Source organism: Perognathus longimembris, chromosome 12, assembly GCF_023159225.1.
Source record: "Perognathus longimembris pacificus isolate PPM17 chromosome 12, ASM2315922v1, whole genome shotgun sequence".
NCBI lineage: Eukaryota > Metazoa > Chordata > Mammalia > Rodentia > Heteromyidae > Perognathus > Perognathus longimembris.
The window spans coordinates 26198722-26220148 of record NC_063172.1 but is presented as its reverse complement, the minus strand read 5'-3'; the positions used below and the strand labels follow the sequence as shown (position 1 = coordinate 26220148).

At 31.2% G+C, this 21427-nt stretch overlaps 1 protein-coding gene across 37 annotated transcripts in view; it reads left to right on the top strand.

Moving 5' to 3' along the window:
- Rims2 (regulating synaptic membrane exocytosis 2) overlaps positions 1 to 21427 on the top strand; it is a 380757-nt gene that overhangs the window by 237447 nt on the left and 121883 nt on the right. For 20 of the 37 annotated variants that reach the window (XM_048358539.1, XM_048358538.1, XM_048358549.1 and 17 more), the window contains 2 exons: positions 3875 to 4054; positions 4931 to 5040. In XM_048358539.1, the coding sequence (XP_048214496.1) occupies positions 3875 to 4054; positions 4931 to 5040 (290 nt within the window). Of the gene's footprint in view, positions 1 to 3874; positions 4055 to 4930; positions 5041 to 5872; positions 5906 to 21103; positions 21113 to 21427 lie in introns of those variants that run through there. The other 17 variants (XM_048358543.1, XM_048358559.1, XM_048358570.1 and 14 more) reach the window with 5 other exon arrangements.

Below are 21427 nucleotides of genomic sequence, written 5' to 3'. Positions count from 1 at the left end.
CATGCATATGCTATTAGGAGAATGAATTTATGTCATTTGCCGGAAAATGAATGGACCTGGAAAACTTCATACTGTACAAAGTAAACTAGGCCCCAAAAGACAAAAGGCCCATATTTTCTCTCAAATATGGATCTTAGAACCAAAATATACCCTCCATCTAAAAACCTAGGTAGGCATATTCATATATACATAATTAGTTTAACTAATATATCCTATGTATGAGTGAAATTCCATGGAGTAAACCCTTTGAACAAATAACAGGTAAACAAATGGATATCAGGAAACTGAAACATAATTGAAATGGGACGTATTAGTGGGAAGGGTATAGATACATAGAATAGGAGGTGAGGAAAACACTGGTTCATTACTCAGTGTACATATGTGAAAATGAAAGTGGGAAGCTTTCAGACTCAAGAGGAAGGGGTGGGAAGGATGAGGGATAACAATCGAGGGTTAACTTTGATAGAGATGCACTGGACACAAACATGTTAAATTATAGCCTCTTTGTATAACCATTTGAAGATTAAATTTTAAAAATGAATTTATTTCCTCAAACCAACAATAAAGGAGACATGTTCAAACATCGTTTGAGATAGCCAAGGTCACTATAAGTATTTATTATTAAACCAATATCAATTTAAAAACAAAACAAAAGTACTGGAAGCATATTTCAAGCACTAGAGCACCTTCTCAGCCAGTGTAGAACCCCAAATTCTAGTAGGTTTCCGTTGTCTTAGCTGTGACTAGTCATTTGGGAGAAGTCTGCCTTCTGCTGTGGCTCCTTGTGTGCCTCACTTATGACCATATTTTCTATTTTTTTAAGCTTTAAATTCAATCATTTTTAGTTTAAGATGTTCATCAATGGGTCTACGGGGGGACAACTTGGAGCATTATAATAGATTATTTTTGTTGTCAATTTCACTGAAAGGAAAAAAGCAGCATCAAAGTGCATTTCTCCACACATCCTTAAAACACATGGTTTCTTTGTCTTTGCAAATATAGGGAAGATAGAATTTTCAGAGAAATTCATTTGCAAGTTCTTTTTCTTTCCCTTTTTGAACAAAGTTCTTATCTAGGTCATGCTGACTGCTTTTGACTTTTAACTTGTTTCAAAAAACTACTTCTTTGATTTTGAAAATTGGGCAATGCATTTTTTATCAGAACAGTAGAATTAGTATGTATCAACGTGATCCAGAACTTCTACTAACCTCAGAACAGGATATGATAAAAAAAAAAAGCCTCATGGCACTCATCAAAATGTAAGATCTAGATGTAAGTCCTTTGAAACATAAATTATCTAAGCACACATCTTGCTATTTCATACTTGTTTTGGCTGGTGCTCTCCTCCCCACATCAAATTCCACCTCTATTTCTTCACTCGGCTAACTTTTTAAAAAAATATTTATTTATTTTTCATTGTTACTTTTTTTTCTTATTTATTGTCAAAGTGATGTACAGTGAGGTTACAGTTTCATACGTTAGGCCTTGGGTACATTTCTTGTACTGTTTGTTACCTCCTCCCTAATTCCCCCCTCCCCCTTTCCCTCTCCTCCCATGAATTGGTCAGTTGGTTTACACCAAGTGGTTTTGCAAGTATTGCTTTTGGAGTCGTTTGTCTTTTTATCCTTTGTCTCTCAATTTTGATATTCCCTTTCACTTTCCTTGTTCTAATACCAGTATATACAGTTTCCAATGTACTCAGATAAGATACAGTGATTGTGCAGGTAAATACCAATACCCTTGGAAAGTCAATATAAGTATCACTTCCTCAAATGAGCCATTTCAGATTCCTCCATCCACTCACATACTACAAGTGATCCCTATGTTAATTTTGTCACAGAAATGCAATCCTATATTATTACTGTGAAAAAGATATTATTATATGATCCCTCAACCCCACTTCTTTTTAATTTCCTTTTAATACCAGCCACACAGCTAGACTACATTTTACAGCCTTCCCTATGGTTTAATTGGACTATAGATTGACTCTAGCAAATAGAGTATACACAGAAATGGAGGTTACTCTTCCAAGACAAGCCTATATTCTTGTATGACCATATTTTCATCTCACTGTGATCTTTGTATAAAAGAGAAATCGAATTTCAAGGACTGACTATAACTTGCAAAAACTTTTTTTTTTTTACTAAAGAAATACTTTATAAGGGATTTCTCCCCCCTCTCTTGGGGCTTTTGTGCTAGAAATAAGCAAGTGTACTCTTTTTGAGGATATAGGGCAGAGTAATGCATTTGAAACAATTCCCTGCATCTCACAATAACTAACATATTGGAACTATTAAAAATAGTGCAGTATCTAACCTTGAGACTAGATATTCTAACATTTTACTTTCTGCATAGCACATTGCTTTACTGAATCAGAATATAGCAGATTTTGGTTAAATCAAATATTACTTTTTCACTTGAGATAGTTGTAGATATTCCCATAAATTTTACCAAATGTTATATGAGAAACGTTTAAGTTTGCATTAACAAATTAAGATGAATGTAAAGATTTAAAAATAGGTTTTATAAATTTAATAAATCAAATTTTTAGAAATTGGAGGATTTATGAATTCATCATTTTTTATTTTAATTGCCTATTCTGATGAAGATATACAGAGTAATATGCTAAAACCATGTAACAAATTGAGCATACTTCTTTCCAAACAAGTATTCTCTCTAAAATGTGTCTTGTAGAAAAAAATTCTGGTTTTTACAGTATAAGTCACATTTTATTTCTCTTATAATCGAAGATTATATGAGTTTACATAAAAGTGCTGAACTTTGAAAGCTTATCACACTGTGATACAGACTTAATTTTTGAACTAACCAATGTTACCCTATGATTTTGTAATGTTATCATAAGGTATAATTGCTTGCAATTTTTGAAAATTAGGTTTACAGATTTTGTAGGTAAAGTAGAAGTCCTTGATGTTAGTGCTTGCTTTACCTTCTATACTGTATAAGTATTCCCATTTGTGTGGTGGCAACTGGGCAAGGAGGTAATAATTTCAAGTATACTTTGACATATGCATTATGTTTGTGTTTTAGAGCAGATTTAGTGCCTTTAGAATTGTCTTACAAATTGTGGGGTTGGTTGCTAGGAAACATTTATTAGTCATGTTAGAAAAGCATTAGTAGGCTCCAGAAGTTAAAAATAAATAATGATGGGTGACTTAAATTTAACTCTTTCTTCAACATGGATTAAGTTTTAGTATTAGATATAGTTGTGGTCAGAGAGATCACATTGCTTCAGAACTGTTATTGCAGTCAATTAATATCCATTCTGCATACGTTGGTATGGCTAAAGTGCACTGCAATATAGTTGATGACAAGTTCTCTACAGAGTGATTTCTCTTTTGGGGTATTGTAAATGTAGCTACACACTTCAGAGTTGCTCTACTTTCCCATAACTTCATTTTCATTCTTCAGTTTGAATGTTCCAAGTCTGACAGTGCATTATAATTATGCAAGAAGCCTTTTTATATCTTGTTGTTATGTTAATACAAGGCCTCGGAAGTTTGAGCATTAATATCTCTATGGTTTTTGACACTCCTGAAAATACTAGGAAAAATCATTGTACTATGCTTCACATAATTAGATTAGGAAATTAATATTGGGAAGCAGGCAGTTTGGATTTTTGTTGGTTATAACTGGGCAATTCCTATTACCTTTACTGGCAATTGCTATTAAAGGCAGACTAAATTTAGTTGTTTAGAAATTCTTAATTTCAGTGAGAATTTGCACAGAATATGTTGGGGAATACATACTCAGTAATTTTAAACAATTCCATTTTCAAAATCAGTTTGATTCATCATAACCAAATAGCAGAAAGGCACTAAAGATCAACTGAGCTGCTTTTTGACTAACGTTTCAGGGATTGTGAAGCAGCAGATAGACAGCCATATCACAGATCCAGATCAACAGAACAACGGCCTCTCCTTGAGCGGACCACCACCCGCTCCAGATCCACTGAACGTCCTGATACAAACCTCATGAGGTCGATGCCTTCATTAATGACTGGAAGATCTGCCCCTCCTTCACCTGCCTTATCGAGGTGAAAGATAAATCAATCAGACTAACTTCCCTTTTTGCCCCACCAGCACACCATTTTATATTTCCAACAGCTAAATGGTCTCTTCTATCATCTTTGGCTGATCACTAGTACCAGTCAATACTAACCTTTTCAGTGTAAACACACTATTTATATTCAATGGATATAATAGTGTGTCATTATCATTGTAATTTGTTTATTAATTGTCCTGATTGCATCTGTTTTGTGATTTCTCATTAATCAGAAGCCCTAGGTAAATAAATCCCTTAAGTATTCTCAGAAAGAGAAGTTACTTTGTGTTTATTAGACATCACTTTTCTAATGATCATCATAATATCAATAAATAAAACTAGGTTTTTTTTACTTTCTATCAACACTAATATGCATTTTCTCTAGATGAGTTTTGAATTGCTCAGGGTTTTAGTTATAGTTGCATCAAATATTTTCTAGTAACAGGATATTTAATGTAAGATTGATTAAAAATCTCTTTGGAGCAAGGGAAGAAGGTTAGTGTTAAGAGTTTGAAATCTGGCAGAAAAAAATGAAAAGTAACATCTTTTAGTTTTTTGAGCTTCAAAATTCTTTTACTTTCACATGAGAAGAGCACTAATTTCTGTCAACAATTCCATGGATTTTATTGTAAGGTTTTGTGTGCATGTATGTGTGTATGTGTGCATATTACACAAAAAAATACAAGCATCTTTTACTATTCAAATAACCATTCAAATATTCATATTTTGTCCCGTTTCCCTAACGCTTTAATCAGCAGCTAAACTTACTCTTTTAAAACTGCACTTACACAGCCATCTTATGAACCGTCTGTATTTAAAGCATTTAGCTATGTATACTGAAGATAAATATTAATGATATATCTTGTAGGTCTCACCCTCGCACTGGATCTGTCCAGACAAGCCCATCAAGCACTCCAGTGGCAGGACGAAGGGCCAGGCAGCTTCCACAACTTCCACCAAAAGGAACGCTGGAAAGAAGTAAGTTTTATTTTTAATTATATCATATAGGAAATACACTTGGAAGCTAAGGTGAATAAAGATTTCTTATTACTTTTGTGTTGGTTATCTTTTGTGAATTGCATGCATTGGTTGACAATGATAGTAGATGTATTTGTTAATACTATTATATATTTTGCATGTAAAATTTATGATACGTGAAGGTAAAAAAAGCTCTTTATTGCTCTTGCTCATTTTTCAAGTTTGAGTAAATGCACTTAAGACGTAAACTTAATATTGTCTTAATTAAGCAGTTGGACTACTCTTTGCAACTAAGTTTATGTAATTGTTCATAATTACATAAAGTTTATTAGTAACTAGCTAAATCAATTTTCACACACTGCAAAGGACTGGTTAGCTGATGCACAACAATGGTGATCCTTCTCAAAACTGGAGTGCAAGAAAAGGTAATCATGAATATACAAAAAAGATGCATGTTGTACTGATATTTTTAATAATTTCACATTTTTGCATAAGAAGTAATATTTCCTGATATACACATGAATGTATTTCTTAAACAACTATAAATTTTTGTACAGAGGGCCTCTAAAAGCATGAATATAACAGAATATAATAATTTTTAGTATCGTTTTAAAATGATCTTTTTATTTGGTATATGAGTGTAATTTGAAAAGCTATATATATACATATTTAAATCACCATTTAACTTTTCTTTGATAAACTATACATTCTGTGCCTTTGAAAATTTCTGTTGTTTTTAACCCTTGTGCTTTGATTTCCCCCTCCCTACCTTTTTTTTCCTTTTTTCTATTCCTTTTCTTTTTGTTGTTGTTGTTATTATTATTTTCCCTAGACAATGGCGTCAAGGAGATAGAATCTTATGAAGGTCTGTACATAAAGGAGGGTTTGTTTTGTGCTGACAGCCTTTTGGGGGGCTATGTAAGCAAAAATAAACCCAACTGCAATTGATGTCCCTTCATTATATAGTTTTACATATAGTAAATTTATTTTTTATGGTTTCTGATAAATTATTCAGATTTTATGTTAGCTAGAAATAACACCAAGGAGTTACATTACTTTGATTCATTAAGTATGAATACAGAGTTAAACTTAAGTGACATGTTAGTATTTATTTTTAATTTTTTTTAATATTTAGTTGTAAGAAATTTCATTTGCCTATAAGCAGGATTCTAGATTTTGGTGAGATTCACCAAAGATGTCAATTGCAGTCTGTGTTTATGTCACTGAGAATGTACATATAGTGTAGCTGTATTTATCATCATATATTTCATTTTGTTTTATGATGATATTTTAATTATTAAATTAGGCTTTCTCAGAAAAGAAAGCTGTTGAATTAGTGATTGTGGTTTATATTTCCTATGTCATTTTTCGTGTTGTAGCAAGACTGCTTACATAGTATATCAAAATTAAATATGTTTTTGCTTTTATTATCAAACGATGCTTTCTGCATCAGTGTGAAAAACAATTTTTTATGTCTAAAATGTCATATTTCAGTAGGATAATAAAGAGAATTTTCTGCTAGTTAAAGAATTCTGAAATTATTAGCTTTTGTTGGCTAATGAATCTCTAGCACATAGAATAATATCTGGCACTTTGTAGGTCCTGAATAAATATTTGTTGAATGAATGCCTCCAGTATTTTTTTAGAAATTGAAAAGCTACCTCAAATAGTACAAAAAATAGTAAAAATCTCATCATTCTTTATGTTTATACTAAAATTTATTTCCTGTAATCTATTTGTAACAAAGTTTTAAACATCACATTTGAGCAGCAGTGCTTTTGTTAAATTATATAACTTGCTGATAAAAGTGTGTCCTTGTTGTAAGAGAATAATAACCAATTTATGTTTTGTAATTCTTTCTGTTTATTGTGTACTATTACTTAGGGCAATCCAGTGATGCTGTAGTCAATCATCTCTTATGCTGAGTCATAAGATTTCAGCAATATTGTTATGTGTCAATTATTTGCAAAAAGCTGAGAGTCTGTAATTTTAAATTACTTTTCATTACTTTCAGTAATATGTATATGGAACATGTTGTTTCATCAGCATTTGTAAACATCGTTAGTAAACAAATTTATTTACATATGAAGTAAAGCATTTAATTTATGAGTTTTCTTAATCTTCAATTTTAATAGCCATTATAGCAGGTCTATTAAGATATGAATAACCAGGTCCATTCTTTATAAATATGCTTTAAAACCAAACACATTGCTGATACTGAAGTACGAGTTGGTGAGGTTCAGAGGCTTATCAACAATGTTTTTTACCATTTTTTCTACCTGTGGAACCTATTAAAATCACAATTTTTCTTTAATAGATCCAATTATATTTTTTTTCCTTTTTTATTTGTTTTATTTTAGTTAAGAGTATGGTTGATTTTTAAACATGTTTCATAAATATGAACATAGAGACTTTAGTAAATACATGATCTTATAAGTTTCTTTAATTTTAAAAGAGCTATATAACAACTCTTTTCAAGGTCTTCAACTTTTAAGTGATGGTAAAGGTTTTGTAATCCAACATAGACTATCAATTGATGGTCTACCTTAAATTATATTTGGATTGTTACAACTTGTAATTTAAAATCTTATTTTCTAATCATTTGTAGCAGAAAACATGAGTGAGTCCTAATTTAATGCTTCAAATTTTAGCTTATTATTTTACATTATCTGTTGGCTAAATTAATTGAAAATTTAGTTTATCTTGACTATGGTACTATTATTTTTAATTGAGAAAAATATTTTACTCCACAAATGTAAGGCATTACTTATTATTATTATTAGTATTAGACTTTGATGATGATTTTTTTGTGTTTGTTTCTTCAGAAGAAATGTGATATGTTCCTGTTTTTCTAATAATATATTTAGTTTATAGACAAGGTACTTTATCCATGTTACCTAGTTATTCAACTACTTCTTATATTTTAGAGTTTACTGCAAATATAAAAAACTTCTCATTTATAAATCTATAGCTCCATAAAAGCAGACAATGCTAATAGTAACTTTACTAGTAGCAAGATTATTTGCATTTTCATAGTATGCCAGAAACTCCTTTAAAATAATGTGTTCATCTTATTATCACTTGTTTATATCATCAGGAATTTTTTGTCTTCATTTAAAAGTGATGAACACACCTATGTGGTATTATCTTTTTCTTTACTTGTTCAAATACAGAAGTTATTGAAGAAACTGGGCATGTGGAAGAAGAGGGGGTGGAAAAGCAGGGAGAAGAGGTCAAGGCAGGTCTGTCTAACTGTGTCTTAATAAAGAAGTTCATGTTTTATAAGTTTAACTTTTTAAACTTACGACTTTGGGTTCTACATTGATAAATATACAAGAGACAACACAATTTTTAGTATTTATTTTTAATTACGTGGTTTTGTTAGTGAAGAATATAAGCTATCTAGGTAAAAATATGCCAGACTAGTTTACCAAGTTTGTTGAATATTTTTCTTAACATTGTAATCAAATTAGTGAAAGTGCTTTTGACCAAAATACACACGTCCTTTCTCTGATCTTTAGTTTACATTCAGTTATTTGTTTAATAATATTTACTGAGTAGCAACTAGAAACTAGATTTTGCCTCATTGAGTAAAAGGAGCTCTAGCTTCTCTTAGGATTTCCAACTTTAAGAGACAGTTTATTTTCCCGCTATATTATTTCCTAAGTAAGGACAATTAACTTTGTGTTTACTCCTTTTTTTCTTCAAAGCTTAATATTGCAGAAACATTTATTGACAGTCATAATTAAATTACCTTTTGTAGCATCCTTTTTCAAAGCTTTCTTCATTTCTGGTCTTTTGTAACATTAAATTATATATAATAATGTTTCCATGTTTGGTCAGAATGTTCTTGAAAGGCTTATACACCACAAAGTACTGTATGGCCAATAATATGCTTATAGAGGCTTTATCAAGTAATTATTATTTTCTTTTGAAACCAGAATTAAATCCAAAACTCATGTAATCTGACAAGTTGTTTTAAAAAGTTAAATTTTGGAGCAATACAGGCCAACTTTAAATCTAATTTTATCAAATATTCAGTTGATTTTCACTTTATACAGTATACTTAATGTGCTTTTTTTTTCTTTGTCATTGTGAGAAAATAATGCCATTATGTGTAGGTTTTTCACCCACATATGGTGCATAATATATACTTTCATTGATGCATTCTCTGAAGCTTTATTCTTTTTTGTTTTTTTGTCTTTTCTTTTTTGGTACTGGGGATCAAACCCAGGATGTTGCACTTGCTAGGCAAGCACTTTGCCACCGAGCTATATCCCAGGCCAAGCTTTATACTTTTTAAAGCTAAAATACCTTAAGCTGCAAATTGCTAAATATTTGTAACTTTTTAGATTTGTAATTTTTTAAGATAAGAAACCTTATTGGGATATATCTGATAACAGAAACAATGGCAATTTTAGTTGCATAGCTATAGAAATGTATACCTTCCTCCATTCTAGCTAGTATTCTGAATTCTAGAGTTTCCCACACCTTCTATATTTCTGGAATGCTATAGGATTAACATTTTATGGAATATTGTAAAGGTGAATTTCATTTGCATTTAACTGAATAGTCAATGTTTCCATTCATCTGTTCTATCTCAGACTAGTTCATAAAAATACTTAAAGCTTTCACATTGTTCATTAATTGGCTCCAAATGTGAAATTGTTTTGAATAGCATTTATCAGAGGACTTCAGCAATAGTCAGTATCATTTTTGTTTATATTGGTTCTATTAGCATAATGGAATCCATTTGTCATTTTGTGAAATCCTTAATTAACTACTAAGTTGCTTCATTTGAGAAATTAGCATAAAAGCATATGTATTTGTCTCTATTCCTTTTCCTGTAGAATAGGAAGTATATGCTTGATTCTTTGTTCATTAGTGTGTGTGTGAGTTGTTATGTTTACTGCATGGGTTTCTCTAGTGTGTGATTTTGACCTTTTGCAATGCTTGGTTTTTATTTGGATTTTTAGTTATCTTAATTATTAATCATTGTTATCTGTTTTCAATGACAAAGACAATGGGAATAAAACACCAAACCTACCTAATAATGGGAAAAAAGGCAAGTCTAAAATAAAATAAATAGTTTTTTATATGTTATGTATCTTCATTGATATTTGTAATTGTGTGAATATACTTTCTTAAATTATGGAAGTATAAATACTCCCAATTTAAGTTGTCCAATATTTAAGCATATATTCTTTTTATTTCTGAATAAGAAACCTACCTTTCAAATTCTTATTAATCTTCTTATAATACTCTCAAATATCTACTATAAAATTGGAAATTTTGCATTGTTTATTATAGTAAATGGCAAGTGTCTGAGGAAAGTAATGGCGATTTGTTATTCATTTAACAAAGCACAATATAGATACTTTTCAATTCAGAAATGTTTTTAAACTGGACTACTTTAAAATATTTTAAAGTACAGTTTTTAAGTAGAAAATGAAATACTTATGAATCAAAATAATGAGCAGAAATAATAAATAACATAAATAATACAACTAAACTCACAAAAATAGGAACTGTATGTTTTGAAGTAATTGATAATCAAGTATGGGTACATATGTTAATTTATAGTGTCAACATCTTAAAATGTTATATAAAAATTAGCATTCTCTTTTATTGTAATATTTGGCTCTTGTAATTGAGCCAAATTAAGATGTGAATAGTTTTGTGCCTTAGTAAGTCAGATGAAATAGTCAATAATTAATATATTTCTCTCTTCATCTTTTAATAGTAATATTTACAATGTACTATGCAAGATCCAGTTATAACTAAAATAAATTTATTTTTTTGTTGCAATGGTATTCATTAATGCATGTACTAAGGTATGATTTTAAAGGAGAGAATAATGTAAAAATTTGAAGAACAGGTCAAATATTATAAATGAGTGTTTTTATAAAACAATCAAAATTTAACTGTTAATACCATTTAATTACACATTTATAATTCTTATCTAAAGTTGATTTTCAAAATTTTTGCTTCATTTGATATAAAGAAAATTTTGATGTGTATTAAGTATAGAGCAGTGAACTGAAAGACTAAAATATTTCTTCCTAAGTGTTCAGTCAGTTATTGGATACAAAACATTTTAATGCCATTTTGTATTCAAGTGAATTTTACTAAGTTAAGATGCTATATTTAATGAAGTCATTAGGGTAAAGAGTTTACTAACTAATGTTCTCTTTTACTAGCTTCCTTTGTTTCTTGATCTTTACTTGCCTAAAATACTGTCACACCATTTACTTCTAGACTGTTTGTTTTCTTGTTATTTCCATTGATCTTGTATGCAAATATTCATATTGACAATGATTATGGAACCTCAGTTGACCATACTCATTCCAAACTTATTTTATCAAACATAAAAATGTGAATATTCTTGAGGGAGCATTCTGGGCTGGTATCACATACAAATCTTTATGGGAAGTAAGTGAATGTGGAAAATTGAGTTGTATGGAGAGGGATTCTGAAAGATGTAGTAGGTACCTTGGAAGATGACAGTGATAAATTCTATCCATTCTAAATAACAATACTTGCAGTAGATATACTTATAAACTTGCTTTTAAAAATAATTTGATATATTAAATTGCTTAGAATACTTTCATATGTTGTTTGCTATTATTACAATTTCTTAGTGCTGTTGGTGTAACTTTGTATTTTTAGTGCAATCTGAAGACATTAGATTTAAGGTTAAGCTAAATGTGATTATGGTCTGTATTTGAACCAATTATTCAATATATGTATGTGCATATTTTATCAGTTTCGTTTAGAAATTCATATTCTTGGTACTATTCTTGACCAGATAGCTCAAAGAGCAATAAATAATTGAAGTTAATAAGATTGGATCGAAGCATAAACTATTTCATGGTATGTTAGAACAGTCATGGAATTTATTTCTATTAATTCCGTGTGTGTATAAAAATAAAGGCTTAGAAAACTTTTCTCAAAGCCAGAGAACTGTTTAGTCTACTAGGACTTTAAAAGTTTCATTATGTCTTCAACTTTACATCTAAGAGTTTTTGATCCTTTTCAAGTTTTTATTTCTCTAGTTCCTCAATATCCTGTATATTTGGATTCCCTCCAATTCCCTCCCCCCACCCCCCACCCCCCACCCCACCCTGCTTGAATTCTGAGCCTGAGCCTATTTTAGCTCAAGGTTAGCACTCTACCACTTGAGCCACAGAGCCACTTCCAGCTTTTTCTGTGGATGTGGTACTGAGGAATCAAACCTGTGGCTTCACGCATACAAGGCAAACACTACCACTAAGCCAGATTCCCAGGCACAACAGCAATACTTAGAAGACAATATGCTGTCCAAATGTAAATCTCAGGGGAAGATGGGGAGGGAACCCTGGAGGGTGAAGGTGGGAGAAAAGTGAAGAAGGAGATAAAAAGTTTGGTAAGAAATGTGCTCACTGCCTTAGATATGTAACTGTAACCCCTCTGTGCATTACTTTGACAATAAAATAAATAAATAAACTCCAAAAAAAACCCCGAAGATTTTCTCTCCCTATTCGTAATTTCCAAGTTTATTCACTTGAGGGAGATGAAGCCCAGATAAAGTTATTTTCTAGTTTCTTTCCCCACCATCCCATTTCTTTTTTGGAAGTCTTTCCTCTTTAATTTGCTCTTTGTCTCCTTTTGTTCATCTGAATTTTGCAAACTTCAACCATTTTTCAAGGCCATTCATTGCTGACATCCCAAGTAAAATCTCAAAATTATCTTTGTTGTTAAAAGTACTTTAATCTTACAAAAGTGATATGATGTATGAGGAGGAATATGGACTTTTGGACTTTAGCTCCAGGTCTATCTTCACAGTAGCAACTGTGTGAATCAAGACCCTTAACCCAAGTTCATTCAACTAAGAGAAGGATATCAGCACATTTCTCTCATTGCTATATGCTACATTGAGACTCAAGTACAGTAATGTTTGTTTAATTATTTGTTAAGTCGGATAATTATTCTAATTACTAACAACTACTTTTTTCTGTAGACACTTTTATTTCTTTCCTAAATAAACACCATGTAGAAATGCAAAATAAATGATAGATTCATACAGTGAAAAAGAACAGGAAGTCAAGCTGAAAGCATGTATTAATTACAATGTGATTGTCATGTATGTTAACAGGGAAGTATGGGTAAATAAACATGTCTGTGAGTTTGCAGCCACACTGATTAAAATTTCTCAAAGAAAAGGCCCCCCCTTGTAAAAAAAAAAATGAATACAATGTGTGGAACCACCAAATACTTAGTAAAGAACCACTTCATAAAATTCAACTTCATGTTGAATTACTTATCAACTGGGACATAAAACATTGTTGAGAAGCTGCCAACAAATACTACTCTTTAAAGCAAGCAGCTCTTCTAACTGGTAAAACCAGCTGATGAACAGATCTGTGTTTACCCATGATACTGTATGTTAAAGCAACTGAAAAATATTGTACAAAATAATCATATTAATAAGCAAACTTTGTTTTCCCTTTAAGTCATAGTTCTAATATAGTAGTGATGAAGACTAGTGGTGTGGTAAAGACTAGATGACACCTAGTTACTGTATACTCCTATGCATTTCTTAAATGTATTATAAAAATCACTTGATAGTTGCCTTTATGAATAGAATCATTCTTTAAATTATCGAATACTTACAAAGTTAATGTCAAGTTTTTCCATTTAAAATAAATGTGAGATAAGATTAGGAATTTCAAATCCCAAACATGTTTCTAAATAAATGTTAATTATATGCCATTAACTCATGCCATGATTAAGAAACTTATTTAAATGTCTAAATATTTAATGAAAAAATTATTGCTGTTTTCAATTCATTAAGATCTCTAATTATATATATATATATATTGGTTATACAAGGTTTTATTGTGACATTTGCAAACATACAATATATCCCATCCAGTTCCCCTCCATTTTCACTTGCCCTTATTCCACCATTCTTGGAACAATTTCAGTAGATTTTATTATATATTTATATACACATACATACATACATACATACACACACACACATATATATATGTGAGAGAGAAAGAGAGAGATAGGAATTCAGTTTCAGTCTCCTGCATGTAATGTAGATTGCCAGTTTTCACAGTACTGTTTGTTGAAAAAGTTTCTTTTTCTCCAGTGCGTATTTTTGGCTTCTTTGTCAAAAATAAGATGGCTATTTCTGTGTGATTTTATTTTTGTGTCTTCTGTTCCCTTGGCCTTCTTTTCTGTTTTTGTACCAATACCATGCTGTTTTTGTTATATGACTGCAGTATAAGTTGAAGTCTGGTATTGTGATACCTCCAGCATTGCTGCCTTTTAAGGTAGAGTTTTAATAGTAGGTACATCTGTGGGACAACTGTGAACTCTTAGTACCTTCATTTCATCATCTTTATATGTAGTTACTTTTCTACAAATTCTAATGTTACTAACAAGTCTAGAATTATTATAGTCAAAAGGTACTCTGTAATGTTAGAGTTGGACAACTACAGATTTTTCAGCTTTCTCAGTCAGAAAATATATAAATCTTGCCTAAAGTCATACACTTAGTTAATAGTGACAATATTCTGGCTCAATTCTAAGGATGTATCAATTACCTCTTTTATCAGTTTACCTTTAACTATGATATCAACTGTTAATATAATATGGTATCAAGATGGTGTTCTCCACACCTCAGAAGATACTGTCAACCAATGAACATATTTCTAAAGTAAGCAGCTTGTACCTTTATCCACCCCAATCTCACTTCAAATATAGCATGTTATCTACTTTTTTGAAACATCAAAAACTACAAAATGGTGAAAGATGAAATAATTTTTAGAAATGATATCTGTGGCATATGATTTTAGGCACAAATCTATTATGTTTCTTAGAAGATTACCAAAAGGTGATCATTCAGTATCAACAAATATTCTTTATTAATGAGTTTCTTTTTTCCTCCAACATTGAAAAACTAGTCTGTTGTTTCTTGTGTTACAATTTCCAATTAGCAGATGGCTCTGTCATTGTTATTACAGAAGACAACTGAAGTATTGGGATTTATTAAACAATTTGTGCAATGCTTTAAGAGGTTTAGGATTTCTGTTTCCATTAGTTATTTCCATATTTATTATTTTCAAATTTTATATTCTATGTTTATCAGATTGTTTCCTAAGTGGAGAATAAATACTTCAATTTTACACATGGTATAATATTTCCAATACAGTAAGTTTATTTCCTTTAGTACAGAGTTGATTCTGGACTGGAATGTGTTGTCATTGTTAATAACATTTATTTGAGGTTCAAGAATGGGAAAACATAGTCAGTCCTGTTAAGGATATAAAATAATTTGAAAACCACATTTGGCATTGTAGTGTAGTGTTTCTGTTTTTGACAGTGGTTTTATATAACTATGAATCTGTTTTAACATTATTAAATACTCAAGTATTCTAACATTTATATTCAAATGTAGATAAGGGGCCAGGGTATAACATATGGCATAGTTAAGCTTTGTGAGATTAGCATGTGCATAGTTTGTAATGCCTACTTGCCTTATATTAGCTTTAAAAATGTTAATGAAACTAATTGCAAGTGACAAAATATATGATTATCAGAACAAGATTAAGTGGTGGACAGAGAATCTCTTTACTATAATATCAACAAGGTATATGGTATTCACTCCTTCATTTTCCATCTCCATTGCCATTTTAACCTAGTTTTCTCTTGCTTTCTTCTTGGTTCACTGTGTTCTAGTACAGTGACCTCCACATTCCTCCATAACATATGCTTCAACCTCAGAATATATGCATTTTCATGTTTCTACCTGAGCTATATTCTCATATAACTACCTTTGTTCCTTACAATTTTACTCAAAAATTGCCTTTCTAGAAAACACTCTCCTGGCTATTCTAAAATGTCATCATCTCTTAGAAGTTTCATTCCCTTCTTACTCAGATCATGTTTGTCTTTTTAGCACCTGCCATTGTCTAAGTCAAATGTACTTTACCTGCTTATGAAGTTCATAAGCTATGTTTTTCTCAAGAAAATGTAACTGGGTATAGACTATTTTTTAAAATATTATCTATATTTTATATTATTTTATTCATTCATTCATTCATTCATTCATGCATGCATTCATGCATTTATTTATTTATTTATCTATCTATCTATCTATCTATCTATCTATCTATCTATCTATCTATCTATTTATTTATTTATTTATTTATTTATTTATTTATTTATTTATTTATGCTAGTCCTGGGGCTTGGACTCAGGGCCTGAACACTGTCCCGGACTTCTTTTTGCTTAAGGTTTGCACTCTGCCACTTGAGCTACAATGCCACTTCTGGCCGTTTTATATATATATATATATATATATATATATATATATATATATATATATATATGTATATATATGGTGCTGGGAAATCAAATCCAGGGCTTCATGTATATGAGACTAGCATTCTTGCCATTAGGCCATCTTTCCAGTCCTATTATCTATATTTTAAATATATATATAATTTCTTGGTTCGTCGTGGGGCCTACACACTGTCCCTAGGCTCTTTTGCTCAAGGCTAGTACTCTACCACTTTGAGCAACAGGGCCACTTCTGGTTTTCTGGGGGTTAATTGGAGTTAAGAGTCTCATCGACTTTTCTGTTCAGGCTGGTTTCGAACTGTGATTCTCAGATTTTAGCCTTTTGAGTAGTTTAGATTATAGGCATGAACCACTGGTGCCTGGATTGAAATTATATTTTTATTATTTTTAAGTAATGGTACAAAGGAGTTACCATTCAACAAACCAGTTTATGAGACTATAGATTGTTGAATATTTTATATAAAGTTAATGTGTAATGTATAATTAATAGATGTGTAAGGAAGGATTATAGTAGATGCTGAGTATATATTTGCTAAAGCAATGAGTGTTGTATCACTATAGAAATAATCATAGACAAACTTAGGTAAGTCATATAATTCATATTTAATGATACTAATTTGTCTACTAAATAATTTGTCTTATTGTATTAAAGTTTCTGTGCAACTATTTTACAATGTGAGTTTTTTTAGTTGTGAGATACTATGTGTATTAGAAAATAACTTTTTTTACATATTGAAATTCAGTTTCATATGATATATGTAAATGTTTCTTTAATTACATATGAACATTTAATTTTATCACAATAAAACAATACTTAGTGAAATTTTTATTTTTAAAGTAAAATTAGTGTTATCTAATAACAATAAATAAGTGGCCATTATTTGGGAAGGCATCCTAATTATCATTAGGTATTATTTTCTCCATACCTTGGAATCATTAATTTAACTGAAAACACATTTTAAAGTATAGTAAATAAAGCTTATGGCATTGGATTTTGAAATAATGAAAAAACTCAATATTCCATTTTTATATTTAAAATATTATTCTACATATGTCACAGTACATATGTGAGAATTTAGGATAAATACCCAAAGAAAAATACTCTTCAATTTCTGAGGTAATTTTTCACATTAATGATTATGACAAGGTCTGATTATTGTTTTCTTGATTTATACTAGAAGTTACATGGGAAGACCAGCAGAAAAAGGTGAATGGTACAATAAGTGATGATAAACCATTGCCGAAAAAGAAACACCAATCTGAGCCAGGTTTGTCAGGGTTTGGAAACCACATGAAAGCATGAGACTATAAACATTGCATTTCATGCTTTTTAATGCGTGTGTCCTTGTTGTGCCTCATTTTTCTCATTTTGGTGTGAACTTTATGTGTGGATCCCATGTAGGTTAGAGTGGTAAATATTTTAAGATTATTGAGAAAAGTATCTATGTAGACTTGGGGAGGACAAAATTGTTTTGTTCTGAATTAGCACAAATGAGTATCTGCTTTACCTATATTTGATTGTACCTTAATGTAGAGATATTTGTTTTCTTAAAAAGTACTATAGAAAGTTCAACATATTATTTAAAGTTTGTCTTTATAGGCCATTCCTGTTTTTAAGGTACAAATGTTATTATGTTACTTTACCATATATAATGACAGTGATTTATTTATATATAATTGATATAGCCCCTAAATAGTACCAAACCACAACAAAGAGGATGGATTCAGTTAAAACTTTTAAAAATAATTAATTCTAACAGTAAATTGAAATTAAGTGTACTTTTCTCACTTTTTTCTCTTCTTGAAAAGATGTGATTAAGTAGAATATATAAAGCCTTATAGTTCTTGGAAGGAAGAGAGAAAACAGGCAGACATCAATCAACTGAAGAATCAGTATTTCTTTTAAAAATTAGATGAGAGTACATTACATTTTTTTGGCCTTAAAATTCAGCCGGGAACTTGACTTAGTAGTAGAGTGCTTGCCTAACATGCATGGGATCATGGGTTGTATTCCTTGTTACCACATAAAGAAAAACTAAAATATCCAAATTTAAAAAATTCAGTTGAAGTTGTACTAATATTTGAATTGGCTGTTTTAAAAATGGTATAGATTATTTGTACACAATAAATCATTTCATCTTAGAGCTCTAAAATGTATATTTCAAAATGTACTGGGATTGTGGCTCAATTCTGTGATTCTAGCTACTTGAGAGGTGAAGATCAAGATTACACTTTGAGGCCATCTTGGGCAAAAGTTTGTGTGATTCAATTTCAGCCAATGGCTGGGCATACTGGCACACACTTATCCCAGTTATGTGGGAAAATCACAACTCAGAGGATCCCATTCCAGTTTGGCATGGACATAAAGCAAGATCTTATCTCAAAAAGTGTTGGTGGAATTGCTAAAGTGCCTAGCCTGCACAAAGCTCTGAGTATAACCAGCAGAACTACCAAATATTATGTGTGTATATTAAATATATAAATACATATATATGATGTATATCAGTGTGCAAATCAACCTATGTCATTAACAAGTATATATTGCCATCTCTGTGCCAGAGATTGTAATTGACAATGAATTTTTGGAATAGACACAAAAGACAAAGCAACTATTCTCATAAAGTATACATATGGAAAAATATACATTAAAAATAAGTACATTAGTTATTAAGCTATTAAAATTGTGATAAGTGCTATCAAGAAGAAGAGGGTCCTTTGAGAAAACTTATCACATAACATAGTAAGTCTAAAAAGTTAAGAAAGATGGCAAATCCCAAATGACAGTCTGAATTTAGTAAGACATTATATATTGAAAGTATAATAAACTTGAATACACATTAAGAGGTCAAATTTTTTCATTGTTGGAAGAGAAATGTTATTTTTAAATATTCGCTTAAAAATCTGTTTTTTCTTGTTGACCAAGTGTCCCTTTTAGGATTTGTTTCCTGAAAGAGAATACCAACTATTTTTGTTGTTCTTAATATACTCATTTGGGTGACTTGCTCTTTGTAGAGCAGTCCGTGTCTCCAGCTCTAGAAGGGGAAGACAGTGAAGGGGAATGGATGTTTTTGGTTTGAGAGGGAAGAAAATCACTTTTGAAAACTAACTTTCTACCTCTAAATAGAGGCTTAGGAGTAAAAACCATTTTATCTTAAATTTATCATTTACTTTTGAGCTCATGTCAAGTATTGGGCAGTTAGAGATTTTATAAGTAAGATTAGATAAATTTAGTTTGCAAGAACCCAAGCCGAATGACTCCAACAGTCAGACCAACAAAAGTTTTATTCTGTGTTGAGTTTACTGGTAAGAATATTATCTCGATACTACCTCTCAAGGGTATTATTACAAAATGCCACTTATGGTTAAAGAGATAGATACAAAGAGTTATATTTGACAGAAAGCTTGAACTCTGGCATCTGTCTGCCCAGCAATGGGAGCTTTCACTTTGTAATTTAATACTTTGTAGATACATTATTTGTGTGTAATTTTATAAGTGTTCATATTTTTCTCATTTTGCATTGTGTAAAGTGTATAAAATCTCAAAGTATAAAATACTGCTTATATTGCTTGTAATTACAGTATGTAAATATTCTCTAATCGTGTACATTGATGGGAACAAGTGGGTTATTCAGGTTTTTTTTTAAAGTGACCCTTTTATATTGCAGTTGCAACAGATAGCCATCCATCAGATTTAAAACCACTTTGATACATTTTTATTTAGCAGTCAATAAGGGAAAAAATGTTTTAAATTATTTTTCCATTAGAGAAAAATACTTAATCTGTCCCTTTAAAGTAAATGGCCAGGCGTCAGTTTAGGCCACTGTTTATGACGCTGGTAGAGGTCTTCAGTCTCCAGGTCATGGTCCAGTCAGTATTTCCATTGGACTCTCACAGAAATTATGTGATTCTCTTTCAGCACAAGAAGCCCATGGTTTTCCTCCCAAATCAAGTATTTCCCTTCTCCCTCTTGAGCCCCCATGCTTTGTCTCCCCTGTTTTTGCCCAGTGAATGGGATGGTACAAGCAAGGGAGAAAATGTTCATTGCACAGAGAATGTCAGGCCACTTTGGGGTCTTGGCAAACAAAGCTTGCACTGAGTGGTGGTGTGTTTGGCAGTATGTCTGTGCCAAAAAATCACCTTGTCTAATTTTCTGGATGTGTATGTCAAACTTATTACCCTTATTACAAGCAGAAAATTAAGGTACTTGTGTTTATGCTTTTGTGTGTATCTTTGCCTTTTCTAACCTGCTTTTCTTACTGAAAATATAATTCTGCTATATCATGTTACGTGAAGAGGCTCACCATTCACAGTGCATCTATGTAGCAGTAAAGTAACAGCATTTGTACATTTTCTGTCTTATCTCCTGATGGCAGTGGTGCCTTTTGTCACCTTTTGGAAGGTTGGTGTTTTGTTTTATTTTTGAAATGCAATTAGTAGCTTGCTTTTGACTTCACAGAAATCTCCTCAGTAAAAGATAGGTAATGATGTGTTGTCATCCAGGCTCTGGAGCATTTGTGTTTTTATCAAATCAGATCTAGTTGGTAGGGGCGGGCCAGTAATGTGTGGAGTCTTTAAACCAAGAGTAACTTTTAAATATAAATAAGCATTTTAAGAAGTGAACCTACAAGCAACTGAGTTGGAGAATTAGAATGGCTATGCTGGTTTGTCTCTAAGGAGGCAAAAGTAGGAACAGAAGACAAGCACACAGTCATTAGTGGTCTTGGTGATGATTTCCTACTCGTTGGCATTGTAGGTGCACCTCATTGTGCGTTTATTTTCCCCAGGCAGTCCTGTCAACCAGTTCATCCACCAGCTCTTAGGTAGTAAATGCAGATTTCCTTTTAGGTTTTTCTTTTAAAATTTTATACTACATCTTGTTTAAAGTCCTCTGAATGTATGTGTGCGTGTTATTAAAACTGCTTTTTCTCGGTTTAAAAAACAAACAAACAAAAAATCTGTTTTTTAACTCCTGTGCTGGTAACTGACATCCATAATCCTAGCTATTCAGGGTGCTGAGGACTGGTTCAAAGAC